Genomic DNA, 16,446 nt, shown 5'->3' with positions numbered 1-16,446 from the left:
TGATAACCATACTAGGCCGAACACAGAAATCCCAAATTATGGAAAAACGAACATAGACAACCCACCCAACTCACGTCCTGACCATTCAAAAACAAAGATATAATAACAGAATTAAGGTCAGAACGTGACAGTGTGACTCTAGGTGGGACTACAGGTAAGACTACAGGTGGGACAACAGATGTGGCTCCGTTTGGAGCTCTAGGTGTGAATACCTGGTTATCTTGAGCCTGGTCCTTCCTGTCTCCATTCCTCTCTTCATATCATATCTATCCTCCTCCTGTTTCCTCCATTCTTAATTTTCATTGTAATCTCTCTCCTAACTCTTCTTCTACTTCATCAGTTGGTCCTTCTACCTCCTATCTGGCTCCTTCTCCCATTTCCTCATCTACCTCTTGTTGGTCTTTCTCCTTTTCTCTCTGACTCTCCCTGGCTCTCTCTTTCAGCTGTGAATGGGACATTCAAAGTGGTGTCACGCGCCCTGGCCAGTGGTCCTGAAAAACCTAAGATGTCCATGAAACACTATTTGAGACTGCTGCCCCACTTCTCTTCTTGTCCTTCTCTGCCCTCTTTTCTCTCTGAATCTTGTCCCTGAGACTACGTCAACTCTGTCTGCAATCTTTCTCTAAAAGGGACAGAACAAGCATGTCATTTACTAATTTATTACTATTACTAATTTATTTATTATAACTTTCATACCATTATTATTCATATTAGACTCACACACCAGCTGACCTAGCTAGTAGTACCCAAGAACAAGTCATCAATCAGAGCTTAAATTTCACTGCACAAAGTATAGTTGTTACGGTAATATGCAATATAAGCAGTACATTAAGATATTTCTCTTTTTCAGTCTCTTCTTCATCACCAGTGAAGCCTGACAGACCAGTAACATTAAGGTGCTCTCTGCTCACATTTGACAGAACTAGAACATGTTCCCCAGGTATTAACCAAGATGTTAGTCTGAGCTGGCTGTGACTGGATGATGCAGATTGAGGCAGGTGGTGAGCTTCAGTATGTGGTAGGCCTACCATTTGTAAAACACCAAAAAAAGACGTCCAAGAGACATCAGCGCCAGTCCGTGCTTACTGGGGTGTAGTCTACTGTGTTGGCCCACAATGGAATGTTATGAATGCTCTTCCATGAGGTAGACACACCGTTTGTAAAAACAGGCCGTTGCATTGGCTTTATTAGTCCTGATTCCTGTGACTAGTCATTTAGTCTATTTAAGCTCTGAATATCAGCTACCCAACTTCATCAGGAGTTCTTCTGAGCCCTTTGCAATGTGTTTACACAGCGGGAAATGCAGAAATATTTTATGTTTTACAATAATCAGCTCGTCAAACATTGACAGATACAAACTTGAAACCACTGAATCATGACATTTTAGCCCATGAGGTGAAACTTCTGTTCAGCAGATGTCAGTAACCTGATTGTCAATTCCATATTGTCCATTTAACTTTGACCTGTCCTGTTGTTAGGATATGTTATCTGTTAACAAGTCAGTGCATTTTTTATTTGATTGGGTGACATTTAGTTTAGGCTTTTTGATCAGAGAAACTTGTATGATGTAAAAAGTGTCCATCTCATTACATTGTCATACATTTAGTCTCCAGTCTGTACATTACAGAAAAGGCCACCTACTCTCTTTCTACCATATGTTATATCTGCTACATGATTGATGTTCAATAATTTTTTGGGACTGAAAGTTGGTCGAGTGCCGCAGCGTTCTGTCTCTCCAACAACACACTGGAGGGGCATGATGGGAATGGACAAGCAACATATTTTGCGCCCCTGCCTTTACCAAAGAAGGCACTGCTTATCACAGTGTGTCATCAGTGCTCACCTAAAATACCCATAAGTCACTGGTTGAGAGAAAATGTTGTTGTTTTGGGGCAGAATTATGTGAGGTTTTATGTGTTGTTGTTGTTGGTGCGTCTGGGTCAGTTTAGCTCAGAAATTCCTCCCTCGTCATTCTGCCAACATAGGTGGACACCTAATCCTGCCTAATGAGGGGCCGGCCCTGGCTGCAGAGAAACTCCAAGCATCAGATCACACAGACGTCTGGCTGTGACATCACTCTGACTGTGACACAACAGAGGGAGGAAGTGGAGGTGTCAGTTGACTGACAATGAGGGAGCAGTGAAGACCTTCATTATTTTCCCCTTCATGGTCCCAGGTTAAATAAAACACTCCCATCTGTATGATGTGTGTACTGCAGACATAGTACATCTTCCATGTGCCGTCTGGATACATAGAAATGAGTACTGTTCCTGTAAAGTAGTGTTTCCTAAATGTTGGGTCAGGGCTGGTCCCTCTAATGGCTTCAGACTGGGTTGTGACATTTTGCCAATCTGAAGTCAAGACACTTGAAATGATGTTTTTCAGACAGTTCTGATGGAACTATTCTGATTCCTATCAGGACAACCATCAGTACTCATCAGCAGCCTAAGACTGGTAACGTCAAAACAGCCCCATACATATTTATAGGAACTATTGTCTAGAGAGACACGTCTTTTAGAGATTACAGTGGAGGAAAACTTTACAGACTTTTCACTCTATAACTTTACAGAGTGAGTTAGTAAATATGCTGTGTACTGTTCTGTCATGCTGGACTCACCTCTGCTAACCTTGTATGTTTTCTATTACTATCCAGGGAGGAAGTCCTCAACTGCAGGACCATCTTCCCCACCTTATTCTAGTATTGTTTAATATACTATTTCAGTTCTATGGTAGATTATATGAGTGGTACAGCATTGGGCCAAAGTCAGATGTGTTGCCTTGGTCAACACACAGAGCATGTATTTCTACAGTGCCTTCAGAAATTATTCATACCCCTTGACCTTTTCCACAGTTTGTTTTTTTACAACCTGAAATCAAAATGGATTAAAAACAACTAATTATTCTCACAATACCTCATAATGAAAACCTATTTTTAGATATTTTAGCAAACTCATTCACATACAATACCAGTCAGAAGTTTGGACACACCTACTCATTCAAGGGTTTTTCCTTATTTTGAATATTGTCTACATTGTAGAATAATAGTGAAGACATCAAAACTATAAAATACCACATATGGAATCATGTAGTAACCAAAACAATATTTTACATTTGAGATTCTTGCAAAGTAGCCGCACTCTGGTCTTGTAGTAGAAGTTGTACACACTGGATAGTAGTGTGTAACATTGGGCAGTAATATTTTATATGTGCATATGCAGTATATTACTGTATAGCCCAGGCTATCAGAGTCAGCATGAATTTGAATCTGAAGCATGCCTTTCTGACTCTCAAACTCTTCCACTTTTCCTGTCTCCCAACTCATTGGTCTACATCAATCAAATATACACATCTTAAAGAGGCAATCAGCAGTTGAAACATTAAGCAATCACACTCTCCGCCATTGTTTTGCTGAAAAGCTGAGGGATGGGGCTGGAGAACCACTCTCATAGTCAGAGCTATAGATGCAAGGACTGGCCATCCATGATATCAATATTATAGTTTAAACATTGTTTTGAGGCTATACATTGTGTTTGTATACATTTCATTTGATTACAAACATTGGAGTAATACAAGCATATATTTTGGGTTCTGATGGGTTATGACAGTTTAACTAAACTCATGAGGCATTTCTACATTTTATTTTTCTAGAGTCAATGGGTGTATATCATTAATTAATATGTCCAGAAATGGATGTAACTAGTGCAGATTGTCCCTTTTAATTAATAGCACAAAAATCTCTATTCCTAGAACCAAATCAGGTCTGGAATCAGGGTGTGAATGAGAGAGTGTAGTCTTCATGTTGATGTCTTGTCTCCCTGAGGTTACTTGACAGTGGAGTAGAGGGAGCTGGGGTCAGCAGGGTTCTCTGTCTCTCCTTATGTCTTGTCTCCCTGAGGTTACTTGACAGTGGAGTATAGGGAGCTGGGGTCAGCAGGGTTCTCTGTCTCTCCTTAAGTCTTGTCTCCCTGAGGTTACTTGACAGTGGAGTAGAGGGAGCTGGGGTCAGCAGGGTTCTCTGTCTCTCCTTATGTCTTGTCTCCCTGAGGTTACTTGACAGTGGAGTAGAGGGAGCTGGGGTCAGCAGGGTTCTCTGTCTCTCCTTATGTCTTGTCTCCCTGAGGTTACTTGACAGTGGAGTAGAGGGAGCTGGGGTCAGCAGGGTTCTCTGTCTCTCTCCCTCTGCCAGAATAGGGCATAACTGAGGCATACATCACTGCATCTTCACCTTGGGCCTACAGAGACAACACACACACATCAAAGTAAAGGCTTTAAACAGTGTGTATGAGGGAGAGTGATACCATCACAATATGTTCAGTATAGCTTATCTTACATCAACTCTCTCAGGGGGATTTTGATTGAAGTGGTCAATGGAGGCATAGGTGATTCTGTCAGCAGGTTGACTCTACAAGGGTCAAGATTGTTATTGAAACGTGAATCATTTAAACTGGACATTAGTCTGATTGCATGATAACAACTGGGTCAAATTATGTTTCATATTAATCATGTTTCAAACTCCATTAGAATGTTGATGCACTAACCTGGTCCTCATTGGTTGGTGGGGTGGAGTGGTTTACTGCATTCAGACCCTTTATCAATTAATAACAAATGTAATAGATTAAAAACAATTATAGTGCAAACTCTTGGTGTATTATACTATTATTAAAGTAAAACAACTGTGTTAATTAAGTCACAGTTCACTCACAATGCAGTTATCAGTTGGCACTTGATTCTCTGACAAGAACAAATACAAGAAATCAGAAGAATTTCAATGAAACAACTGTCTGTCTCCATGTATTACTGTGTAATTAATGCACTCCATTAAACTCAGAGACAAATGTAAGTCCTTACTGTCTCTCCTCCTGCGTACTATGATGACAACAGCAGTGACACACACCACTGCTGCCAAAGACACTCCTACAGTCACCGTGAGGAAGAGGTCCTGAGAGCCTGAGATGACCAGAGAGGGGAGAAGGGTCTGGTTAGTTGGGGACCTTACAGCAGGCCCCCCTCCTGATGGTGGAGAGAAACATCTACGTTTTAAAGTTAATTTCCTGCAATTATACACATTTTTCTGTGGGGTGGAGAGAAAACGTTGCCGTTTTAAAGGCCCAGTGCAGTCAAAAACATGATTTTCTGTGTTTTATATCAACTCAGCAAAAAATAAATGTTCTCTCACTGTCAACTGTGTTTATTTTCAGCAAAGTTAACATGTGTAAATATTTGTATGAACATAACAAGATTCAACAACTGAGACACAAACTGAACAAGTTCCACAGACATGTGACTAACATAAATGGATTAATGTGTCCCTGATCGAAGGGGGGGTTAAAATCAAAAGTAAGTGCATCTCCTCCTCATGGACTGCACCAGATTTGCCAGTTCATGCTGTGAGATGTTACCCTACTCTTCCACCAAGGCACCTGCAAGTTCCCGGACATTTCTGTGGGGAATGGCCCTAGCCCTCACACTCTGATCCAACAGGTCCCAGACGTGCTCAATGGGACTGAGATCTGTGCTCTTCGCTGGCCATGGCAGAACACTGACATTCCTGTCTTACAGGAAATCACGCACAGAACGAGCAGTATGGCTGGTGGCATTGTCATGCTGGAGGGAAATGTCAGGATGAGCCTGCAGGAAGGGTACTACATGAGGGAGGAGGATGTCTTCCCTGTAACCCACAGCGTTGAGATTGCCTGCAATGACAACAAGCTCAGTCCGATGATGCTGTGACACACTGCCCCAGACCATGACAGACCCTCCACCTCCAAATCGATCCTGCGCCAGAGTACAGGCCTCGGTGTAACACTCATTCCTTCGACGATAAACGCAAATCCGACCATCACCCCTGGTGAGACAAAACCGCGACTCGTCAGTGAAGAGAACTTTTTGCCAGTCCAATCTGGTTCAGCGAAGGTGGCTTTGTGCCCATAGGCGACGTTGTTGCCGGTGATGTCTGGTGAGGACCTGCCTTTCAACAGGCCTACAAGCCCTCAGTCCAGCCTCTCTCAGCCTATTGCGGACAGTCTGAGCACTGATGGAGGGATTGTGCGTTCCTGGTGTAACTCGGGTAGTTGGTGTTGCCTTCCTGTACTTGTCCCACAGGTGTGATATTCGGGTGTACCCATCCTGGGCAGGTTTTGTTACACGTGGTTTGCCACTGTCCGTCCTGTCTCCCTGTAGCGCTGTCTTAGGCGTCTCACAGTACTGACATTGCAATTTATTGCCCTGGCCACATCTGCAGTCATCATGCCTCCTTGCAGCATGCCTAAGGCACGTTCACGTAGATGAGCAAGGAGCCTGGGCATCTTTCGTTTGGTGTTTTTCAGAGTCAGTAGAAAGGTCTCTTTAGTGTCCTAAGTTTTCATAACTGTGACCTTAATTGCCTAACGTCTGTAAACTGTCAGTGTCTTAACAGCCGTTCCACAGGTGCATGTTCATTAATTGTTTATGGTTCATTGAACAAGCATGGGAAACAGTGTTTTAACAGATGAGATGTAGTCGTTGTTTGTGTTGTTCGTATGTTTATGTTTGTATCTCATGTGTAAAATATATATATATTTATTACTATTATTATTCAAATGAAAGACAGCCTGACATTTCTGCCTGTGTTTGGTGGGATAGTTTTAGCCTTCCATAGTGACATCACCATGCTGTAAAATAGTTAAAAGACAGAGTTCCAAACCTTTCTGCTAATAGTAGACATTTTTCAGTCTGTCCCTCCCCTCTCACACCACTTCCAGACATTTTTTACAAAATTGTTGCTTGGGAAATTGCTCTTTGCTAAGAAGCTGTTTTTGTTTCTTTAATTGAATTGGGGCAGCAGGGTAGCCTAGTGGTTAGAGCATTGGACTAGTAACCGGAAGGTTGCAAGTTCAAATCCCCGAGCTGACAAGGTCTGTTGTTCTGCCCCTGAACAAGCAGTTAACCCACTGTTCCTAGGCTGTCATTGAAAATAAGAATTTGTTCTTAACTGACTTGCCTGGTTAAAAAAATAAAACAATCACAGTAAGGTACATAATTGTTACCCATAAATTATTTGATATTGAGATAAAAACAGCTGCATTTAGCACCTTTAATATCAATTTCTGGCCATTTTGCAGCCAATTTTAAGCAATTTTAACCATTTTGCCATGGGGTGGAGAGACAATTTTTTCAGCTACAATTCTACACATTTTATAATGACATGCCATGTTAATTGGATATCTGAGTGAGAATGACTAACAAAATGAATGGGGGCCCCCTATTCAGCCATGATTACTAACTACTTATCTAAAACGTGTTAGCTCAGTAACTGACATAACAAGAGAGGGGTCTGGTTTAGTTGAGAACCAGAGAGGGGATGCAGAGCTGTTTACTTGCACGTCATTTAGCAGAAAAAGACATCAGCGTTTCACAGACAAGCAGAAATTCACACAGGAAGAGAGAAGTGTGAAGTAGAGGAGGCTTATAGCTTACTGGTTAAGAGCTTTGGGCCAGTAACAGAGAGGTGGTTTTGCAGTAGAGGCTGTACTCCCTAGCCTGAGTACAGTCTCTTTAGCTACTCCACTCCCTGTACTTCATGTCATATGACATCTTCAACTATGAACATTCTATCATTAATGAGCATGAGGAGGACAGAGAATTTATCCTGATTACATTGCCCTCGCAGCTATCCTCCAATCACAACGATTATGCAAATATTGGAACACTTTTTTCCTCCACAGAACACAGTTGGCATCTGGTTGCTAAGCAACCTTTTTTGTTTGTACATTCTCAAACTAAAATTCTCATTCTAAAATACATACTTATCGACTCGACTTCTGCTTTACTTGCCTACTGCAGCGCCCTGGTAGCAAACTTGCCAGAGTAAATCATTTGAAAGAGTCCATTTATAGAGCATAAAAGTCAAGTAAACAAGTGTGTGTGTGTAATTTTAGATTTATTTCATTGAAGTATCGATAATGTAGTTCTGTTGTGATCATGACGTTAGTTGTGTTGTGTCAGAGTTAAGGCCTGGGCCGTCCACCAAGTCAATACCTGTAACGATTATGATAAAATATAGGCTACATAACTATAAAACGTTGGTGAGCATCCACACTAGATGAAAGTTGATCATGTATCGTTCTACAGTCCTACTCCTGTCAGTCGACTGATCAACACATCCTACTGCAGAGCTGCCTATATAAACAGGACCTTTCACAAAGTCTCTTAACACACAGATACTGGGTCAGACCATTCAGTGCTTTCATGGTGTGTTCATTGTCATAGTGACAACTGCAAATAATAGTTCAATGTACATGTAGGACTAATGAAAAATAATATAGTAACTTGTATTTAAATGTAGCAATTCAACAACAAATGCCATTTAGCCTGCTCATATTTTACAGCATGTCGTTGCATCGTTGTTCAAGTGGTTTGCAAGTGATTTCCATTTTTCTAGTGGTTGTCAATTCCTTTGGTTCTTCTTTTTCACTGTGAACATTTCTGCATGTCCTGTGAAACTATTTGCAATTCATCAGTGCAACAATGTTATCATGACTGGCCAAAAGGGATCACACCACTCTCTCCTCAACATGCATTTTCTATGCTGTAGGCCTGTTTTACATTCAGTAATTAGCAAGAGCAAGCCTGCTTTATAGTATAAACAATGATACAAATAAATATCATATAGCTTTTGTGACCTATAGCTTTTCCTGGGATTTCACGAGAAGAGGAATGGCCTATTCTGGAGAGGCTTGAGTAGCCTGTTGCCTATGGAAACAGCTGGAAGAGAGAGGCAAGTGATGTGTAGCTGAAGTAAAAAGCTAAATATTAGCTAAATATTAGGACTACAGGCTAAATATTTACCTGTCAGAGTGCAAGAAAATTAAATTAACAGATTATGAAATGACAGCACAGAGTAACACATGGGATAAACAAATGTAGTCAATAACACAATAGAAAAATGCATATACAGTGTGTGCAAATGTAGTAAGATTAGAGAGGTAAGGCAATAAATAGGCCATAGTGGCAACATAATTACAATTTAGCAATTAAACACTGAAGTGATCGATGTGCACAAGATGATTGTGCACGTAGAGATACTGGAGTGCAAAGGAGAAAAACAAGAACAATATCGGGTCAAGGATCATATCACCTCCACCCTACCTGATAAGCTAGACCCACTCCAATTTGCTTACTGCCCTAATAGGTCCACAGACGATGCAATCGCTATCACACTGCACACTGGCCTATCCCATCTGGACAAGCGGAATACCTATGTAAGAATGCTGTTCATTGACTACAGCTCAGCATTTAACACCATAGTACCCTCCAAACTTGTCATTAAGCTTGAGACCCTGGGTCTTGACCCTGCCCTGTGTAACTGGGTCCTGGACTTTCTGATGGTGGTGGTGAGGGTAGGAAACAACATCTCCATCCCGCTGATCCTCAACACTGGGGCCCCACAAGGGTGCGTTCTCAGCTCCCCCCTGTAGTCTCGGTTCACCCATGACTGCGTGGCCATGCAGGCCTCCAACTCAATCATCAAGTTTGCAGACGACATTACAGTAGTAGGCTTGATTACCAACAACGACAAGACAGCCTACAGGGAGGAGGTAAGGGCCCTTGGAGTGTGGTGTCAGGAAAATAAACTCTCACTCAATGTCTACAAAACAAAGGAGATGATCGTGCACTTCAGGATGCAGCAAAGGGAGCATCCCCCCATCCAAATCGACGGGATAGCAGTGGAGAAGGTGAAAAGTTTTATGTTCCTTGGCTTTCACATCACGGACAAACTGAAATGGTCCACCCACACAGACAGCGTGGTGAAGAAGGCGCAAAAGTGCCTCTTCCACCTCAGGAGGCTGAAGAAATGTGGCTTGTCACCTAAAACTCTGATAAACTTCTACAGATGGACAATTGAAAGCATCCTGTCGGGCTGTCGGGCTCTGGCCACAACCTTAAGGCTCTCCAGAGGGTGGTGCAGTCTGCCCAACGCATCACCGGGGGCAAACTACCAGCCCTCCAGGACACCTACACCACCCGATGTCACAGGAAGGCCAAAAAGAACAACATCCACCCAAAATACTGCCTGTTCACCTTGCTATCATCCAGAAGGCGAGGTCAGTACAGGTGCATCAAAGCTGGGACCAAGAGTCTAAAAAACAGCTTCTATCTCAAGGCCAGACTGTTAAACAGCTCTCACTAACATACAGTGGCTGCTGCCAACATATTGACTTATTTCATAGTTTTGATGTCTTCACTATTATTCTACAATGTAGAAAATAGTAAAAATAGAGAAAACCTTCGGATGAGCAGCTGTGGCCAAACTTTTGACTGGCACTGTATGTAGTAAATAAGTAAAGAACTACAGGTATTAAGTAGAACGTGTGATGTAGTGATGAATAGTAAATTAGTGGGATTGGCGCCATTTGGTGGCAACTATAAACAATTGCATAATAAGACCTAATATAAATTGATGTACTCGTGACTCGACTTGTGACTCAGACTTGGAGTCAGACTCGACGGACTGAAAAACAGCTTCTATCTCAAGGCCATCAGACTGTTAAACAGCCACCACTAACATTGAGTGGCTGCTGCCAACATACTGACTCAACTTCAGCCACTTTAATACATTTAATGAATTGATTTAATAAAGGTATCACCAGTCACTTTAAATAATGGCACTTTAATAATGTCTACATATCCTACATTACTCATCTCATATGTATATACTGTATTCTACACCATCTACTGCATCTTGCCTATGCCGCATGGCCATCGCTCATCCATATATTTATATGTACATATCTTAATCCTTCCTTTACACTTGTGTGTATAAGGTAGTTGTTGTGAAATTGTTAGATTACTTGTTAGATATTACTGCATGGTCAGAACTAGAAGCACAAGCATTTCACTACATTCGCATTAACATCTGCTAACCATGTGTATGTGACCAATAAAATGTGATTTGTTTTGATTTGAAGTCACCTTGTCTGAGAGAGAATTACACGGTTATCAAACCATCATGCCAGAGTAAGCCTACAGGAAACACAGCCCTTATTTGAAGTGTATCTCAAATCCCCTACGGGAGAAATGAATGGTGGAAAAAGGATTGGAACCATTTCCGTGTTCGACCACTAGGTTTAATGGGTAGGATGACTCACACTGTGCTACTCTATTGAATGTTGATATTCCCGAAAGGCCAGTCTCTTTGGCAATGACAAGGAGTGGCAAGGAGTGGAACGTTAGCTAAAGAGACTGGTACTTAGCCTATGTACTCCCTGCATAGTAGTTGAAAACAAACAAGGTGACCACTTTTCATGAATAATTGTAATGGCTGTCGTCGGTGGAAGAAGGTGAGGACCAAGGTGCAGCTTGGTAAGTGTTCATGATTTTTAATATAATCAAAACTGAACACTAAACAAAAAAATAACTAGGAAGAACGAACAAATGAAACAGTCCTGTCTAGTGAAAACACAAAACAGAAAACAAACACCCACGAAACACAGGTGGAAAAAGGCTACCTAAGTATGATTCTCAATCAGAGACAACTAATGACACCTGCCTCTGATTGAGAACCATACCAGGCCAAACTCAAAAAACCAACATAGAAAAACGAACATAGACTGCCCATCCCAACCCACGCCCTGACCATACTAAAACAAAAGACAAAACAGAGGAACTAAGGTCAGAACGTGACAATAATGGTGACATCACAGTACAGAATGGATCCACATCCACTGACTCTGTGTTGCCTATAGAGTTTCCTCTACTCAATCTGCTAAATCTTTCTCTACAACAACTTCTGAATCACGAGACAAGCAGTACTTCCTATAAATATGTTTGGGGCTGTTATGGTCCTGAGTGGTTGTCTTGACAGGATTCAGAGTTGTCCCATCAGAACCATCTGAAAAATATTCATTCAAGTGTCTTGACTTTGGTAGATTAAAAAAATATAATTATAAACCAGTCTGAAGAATGAGGGACCAGCGCATCTGACCCAACATTTGGGAAACACTACTTTACAGGAACAGTACTCATTTATGTATCTAGATGCTAAATGGAAGATGTACTATTTCTGATTGAATTTTCCTGAGGCGTTGAAGGTGACGTCACCACCATCTTCTGTGCCCTTTAATATCTAGTTCAGGAGGAGAAAAACATCCTCTTTTAAAATAACTCTTCATCATCAGACACATACAGTAGAGAGCAGGGTGCTTGTTCACTCATCACTGATATCAGGAGTTTACTTTAACGTCATTCAATTTTAGCACTGATGTCAGAGTTACATAGACAAGCAGGGATTCATATGGGAACAGAGAAGTGTGAAATGCACCACAGCAAAGGTGTCTGCAGCATTGTGACGTATTTGTAGGCATGTCATTGGAAGATTGACCATAAGAGACTACATTTACCAGGTGTCCGCCCGGTGTCCTGCCGAAATTATTGCATAATCTCCAGGTTCATGAGCGTTCCATTTCTTCAGAGGATTAACTAAACTGCCACGAATGACTTATCATCGAATAGATATGTGAAAACACCTTGAGGATTGATTCTAAACAACGTTTGCCATGTTTCTGTCGATATTATGGGTTAATTTGGAAAAAGTTCGCGTTTTAATGACTTAATTTTCGTTTTCTTACCCAAACGTGATGAAGAAAACGGAGCTGATTTGTCTACACAAATAATCTTTTTGTAAAACTGAACATTTGCTATCTAACTGAGAGTCTCCTCATTGAAAACATTTGAAGTTCTTCAAAGGTAAATGATTTTATTTGAATGCTTTTCTTGTTTTTGTGAAAATGTTGCATGCTGAATGCTAGGCTAAATGCTATGTCTAGGCTATCAATACTCTTACACAAATGCTTGTTTAGCTATGGTTCAAAAAGCATATTTTGAAAATCTGAGATGACAGTGTTGTTAACAAAAGGCTAAGCTTGAGAGCAAATATATTTATTTCATTTCATTTGCGATTTTCATGAATAGTTAACGTTGCGTTATGCTAATGAGCTTGCCTGAGAATTACACTCCTGGATACAGTTTTTCGTACAAACGTGATGAACAAACGGAGCGATTTGTCCTACACAAATAATATTTTGTAAAAGTGGAACATTTGCTATCTAACTGAGAGTCTCCTCATTGAAAACATCTGAAGTTCTTCAAAGGTAAATGATTTTATTTGAATGCTTTTCTTGTTTTTGTGAAAACGTTGCATGCTGAATGCTACGCTAAATGCTACGCTAGCTATCAATAATCTTACACAAATGTTTGATTTGCTATGGTTGAAAAGCATATTTTGAAAATCTGAGATGACAGTGTTGTTAACAAAAGGCTAAGCTTGAGAACTAGCATATTTATTTCATTTCATTTGCGATTTTCATGAATAGTTAATGTTGCGTTATGGTAATGAGCTTGAGGCTGTATTCACGATCCCGGATCCGGGATGGCTAGAATCAAGAGGTTTATAGATGACGTTATTACGAAAACAATTAAATGTGAAGGGTTTTCCTAGTATACGTTTGATGTTTATACATTGTACGTTGTATGGAAATCAAAGAGAATGTTTTGGGGAAGTTGAAATGTTAACTTAGTTGTCTAAAATTGGATTTGAGTAAAATCTGGACCTTGCCTCATTAACTTGGTACGCACAGAGAATTGCCCTAAAGGCGGCTAAGCCCACTTCTGACCCAAGGGCATAAAACCTGTGAGTATAGAATTTACAGGAGGACTAAGAGACCCCAGCTGCAGCAGGGCCTGAAAAAGTCAACAAACCCAGAACGCAACGCAAGTTTGAGGACAAAGAAATATTTTTCTACCCAAGCTATGGATGAGTAGGTGTGTCTAAGTGGGTGAATTCAAGTCGAACCACCTAGCCTCCATCTCCCATCGAATCGCGGTATCTAAAGGGTTTCATTCCTATGCTGTGAGCTACAGAGCTGTCTGTCCTCAGAAGACCCCTTCCAGAGAAAAGGGTGAGGGTACAGACTTCTAAGCCAAAAAGGACACTGACACCGGGGGACGAGCAGGGAGGTGCGCAGGAGAAGTGCGTCATCGAACAGCGGAACGGTCCACGCAGAGAATCCTCGGAGATCATCCCCACGTAATTACATCATTATATTCTATATCCCTTTCCTGTAATACCGGGGTATATTCCTCATACCAGATTATTGAAGCAGCACATAACTGTGTTTGTAAATAATCCGTATAAAAAAAGGACAGATGAGTGAATTTCAAATGTTAGAGAGGTGAATGTAACTACAACCAATGATGTAGATATACACAGAATAATGAATATTAATGTCTATATCTGCAACTGGTCCTTCTTTCAGTGGTTATTTCAGCTCAGATCACCTCTGTTTTTCTGAGACTGAGCAGAGAGAGTAAAATAAGTCATAGTGATGGGTTGTCTTTACATTTTACCACAGAATATTACTTCACCCTAAAAAGAACACATCTAGTCATTTCACACCTTCAAACCTGCTGAGAAAAGTCACTTCCATCAATAGCTGTCCTCCTTCTAGTTACATCCTGCTTTTGGCTGTTGAGTTTGATGTGTATGTAAATATTTCCATTGTTATAAATGTGAATATAACTGCAGTTAATGATGTACATAAACAGAATAATAAGTATGTCTATGTCTGCAACTGGTCCTTCTTTCAGTGGTTTTTTCAGCTCAGAACACTTCTGTTTTTCTGACACTAAGCAGAGAGAGGAATAGATAATGAGAGAAGGAGAGAGGAGAGGATAAGAGAGGAGAGAGGAGGAGAGGAGAGGAGAGGAGATGTGAATGCAGAGAGAGCAGAGGAGATAGAGGAGAGCAGAGTAAAAGAGAGAGAAGAGTCAAACAGAGTAGAGGAGAGAGAGAGGAGATGAGAGTAGAGGAGAGTATAGGAGAGATGAGGGCAGAGGAGAGAGGAATGTAGAGGAGAGAGGAATGTAGAGGAGAGAGGAGGAGAGAGGAGAGCAGAGGAGAGAGGAGATGAGAGTAGAGGAGAGGAGAGGAGAGATGAGGGCAGAGGAGAGAGGAGGAGAGAGGAGAGCAGAGGAGAGAGGAGAGCAGAGGAGAGAGGACGAGAGAGGAGAATAGTGGAGAGGAGAGTATAGGATAGAGGAGAGTAGAGGAGAGTAAATGAGAGAGGAGAGTAGAGGAGAGAGGAGAATAAAGAGGAGGAGGAGAGCAGAGTGGAGAGAAGAGGAGGGTAGCTGAGAGAGTAGAGGAGGGGAGAGAGGAGAGTGGAGGAGAGACGAGCGAGGAGAGCAGAGGAGAGAGGACAGTAGAGGAGAGAGGAGAGCAGAGGAGAGATGACTGTAGAGGAGAGAGCAGAAAGGAGAGGAGATAGGAGAGAGGAGAGTAGAGAGGAGAGAAGAGAAGAGCGAAGATTAGAGGAGAGAGTAACAGGAGTGGAGATTAGAGTAGAGGAGAGGAGAGGAGTGTAGAGGGGAAAGCAGAGGAGAGGAGAGGAGAGGAGAGGAGAGGAGAGGAGAGGAGAGGAGAGGAGAGGAGAGGAGAGGAGAGGAGAGAATACAGTGTAGTACACTAAAGTAGAGCAGAGGAGTTTATGTGTATATGTACAGACTAGTGTCCTGAATGAAGACTCAGCACCATCTCCTTGTCTTCTTCTCTTTTCCAGTATTCTCACTTCTGTTATAAAAGACAAGAAAAAACACTTGAAAAATAAATGTAAAGTTCATTTTCAGAGGAACAAACAAGATATAAACATGAATAACATTCAACACTTGGTCAAGGGGTATGATTACACTACTTGAGTTTTAAAAAATGTACAAATTAATTCCACTTTGAATAGCAGATGGTGGATTTGCAGCTTCACAGCAGCTTTTTTTCAGCAGGGGAGCCTGTTTAATATGGGGACAATAGTTTTAGTGACAGAGTCATCATGGCTGGTTTCCCTTTTGTGGGCGAGTGTGTAGTCAAACCCTGTGTGTGACTCTGGGAAGAACTGCCGGTAGACTACAGGTGGGACTACAGGTGGGAGAACTGGTTAGACTACAAGTAAGACTACAGGTGGAACTACAGGTGGGAGAACTGGTTAGACTACAGGTGGTACTACAGGTGGGACTACTGGTTAGACTACAGGTGGGTCTACTGGTGGGACTACTGGTTAGAATACAGGTGGGACTACAGGTGGGACTACAGGTGGGACTACTGGTTAGACTACAGGTGGGTCTACTGGTGGGACTACTGGTTAGAATACAGGTGGGACTACTACAGGTGGGACTACAGGTGGGACTACTGGTTAGACTACAGGTGGGACTACAGGTGGGACTACAGGTGGGACTACAGGTGGGACTCTAGGTGGGACTACAGGTGGGACTACAGGTGGGACTACAGGTGGGTCTACTGGTTAGACCACAGGTGGGACTACAGGTGGGACTACAGGTTGGTCTACTGGTTAGACTACAGGTGGGACTACAGGTGGGACTACAGGTGGGACAACAGGTGGGACTCTAGTTGGGACTACAGGT

General features: G+C 41.8%; 1 protein-coding gene across 3 annotated transcripts in view; it reads right to left on the bottom strand.

Moving 5' to 3' along the window:
* Positions 1-2,913: 2,913 nt before the first annotated feature.
* The window catches only part of LOC115117963 (uncharacterized), a 49,583-nt gene continuing 36,050 nt past the window's right edge, over positions 2,914-16,446 (bottom strand). For all 3 annotated transcript variants that reach the window (XM_065026233.1, XM_065026234.1, XM_065026235.1), the window contains 5 exons: positions 4,849-4,947; positions 4,703-4,731; positions 4,539-4,586; positions 4,331-4,402; positions 2,914-4,232 (listed from right to left, as the gene is read on the bottom strand). In XM_065026233.1, coding sequence (XP_064882305.1) covers positions 4,122-4,232; positions 4,331-4,402; positions 4,539-4,586; positions 4,703-4,731; positions 4,849-4,947 — 359 coding nt within the window. In that variant the 3' untranslated portion in view covers positions 2,914-4,121. The remainder of the gene's footprint in view (positions 4,233-4,330; positions 4,403-4,538; positions 4,587-4,702; positions 4,732-4,848; positions 4,948-16,446) is intronic.

Source organism: Oncorhynchus nerka, linkage group LG13 (genome assembly GCF_034236695.1).
Source record: "Oncorhynchus nerka isolate Pitt River linkage group LG13, Oner_Uvic_2.0, whole genome shotgun sequence".
Lineage (NCBI taxonomy): Eukaryota > Metazoa > Chordata > Actinopteri > Salmoniformes > Salmonidae > Oncorhynchus > Oncorhynchus nerka.
This window is presented reverse-complemented; position numbering and strand designations above follow the sequence as displayed.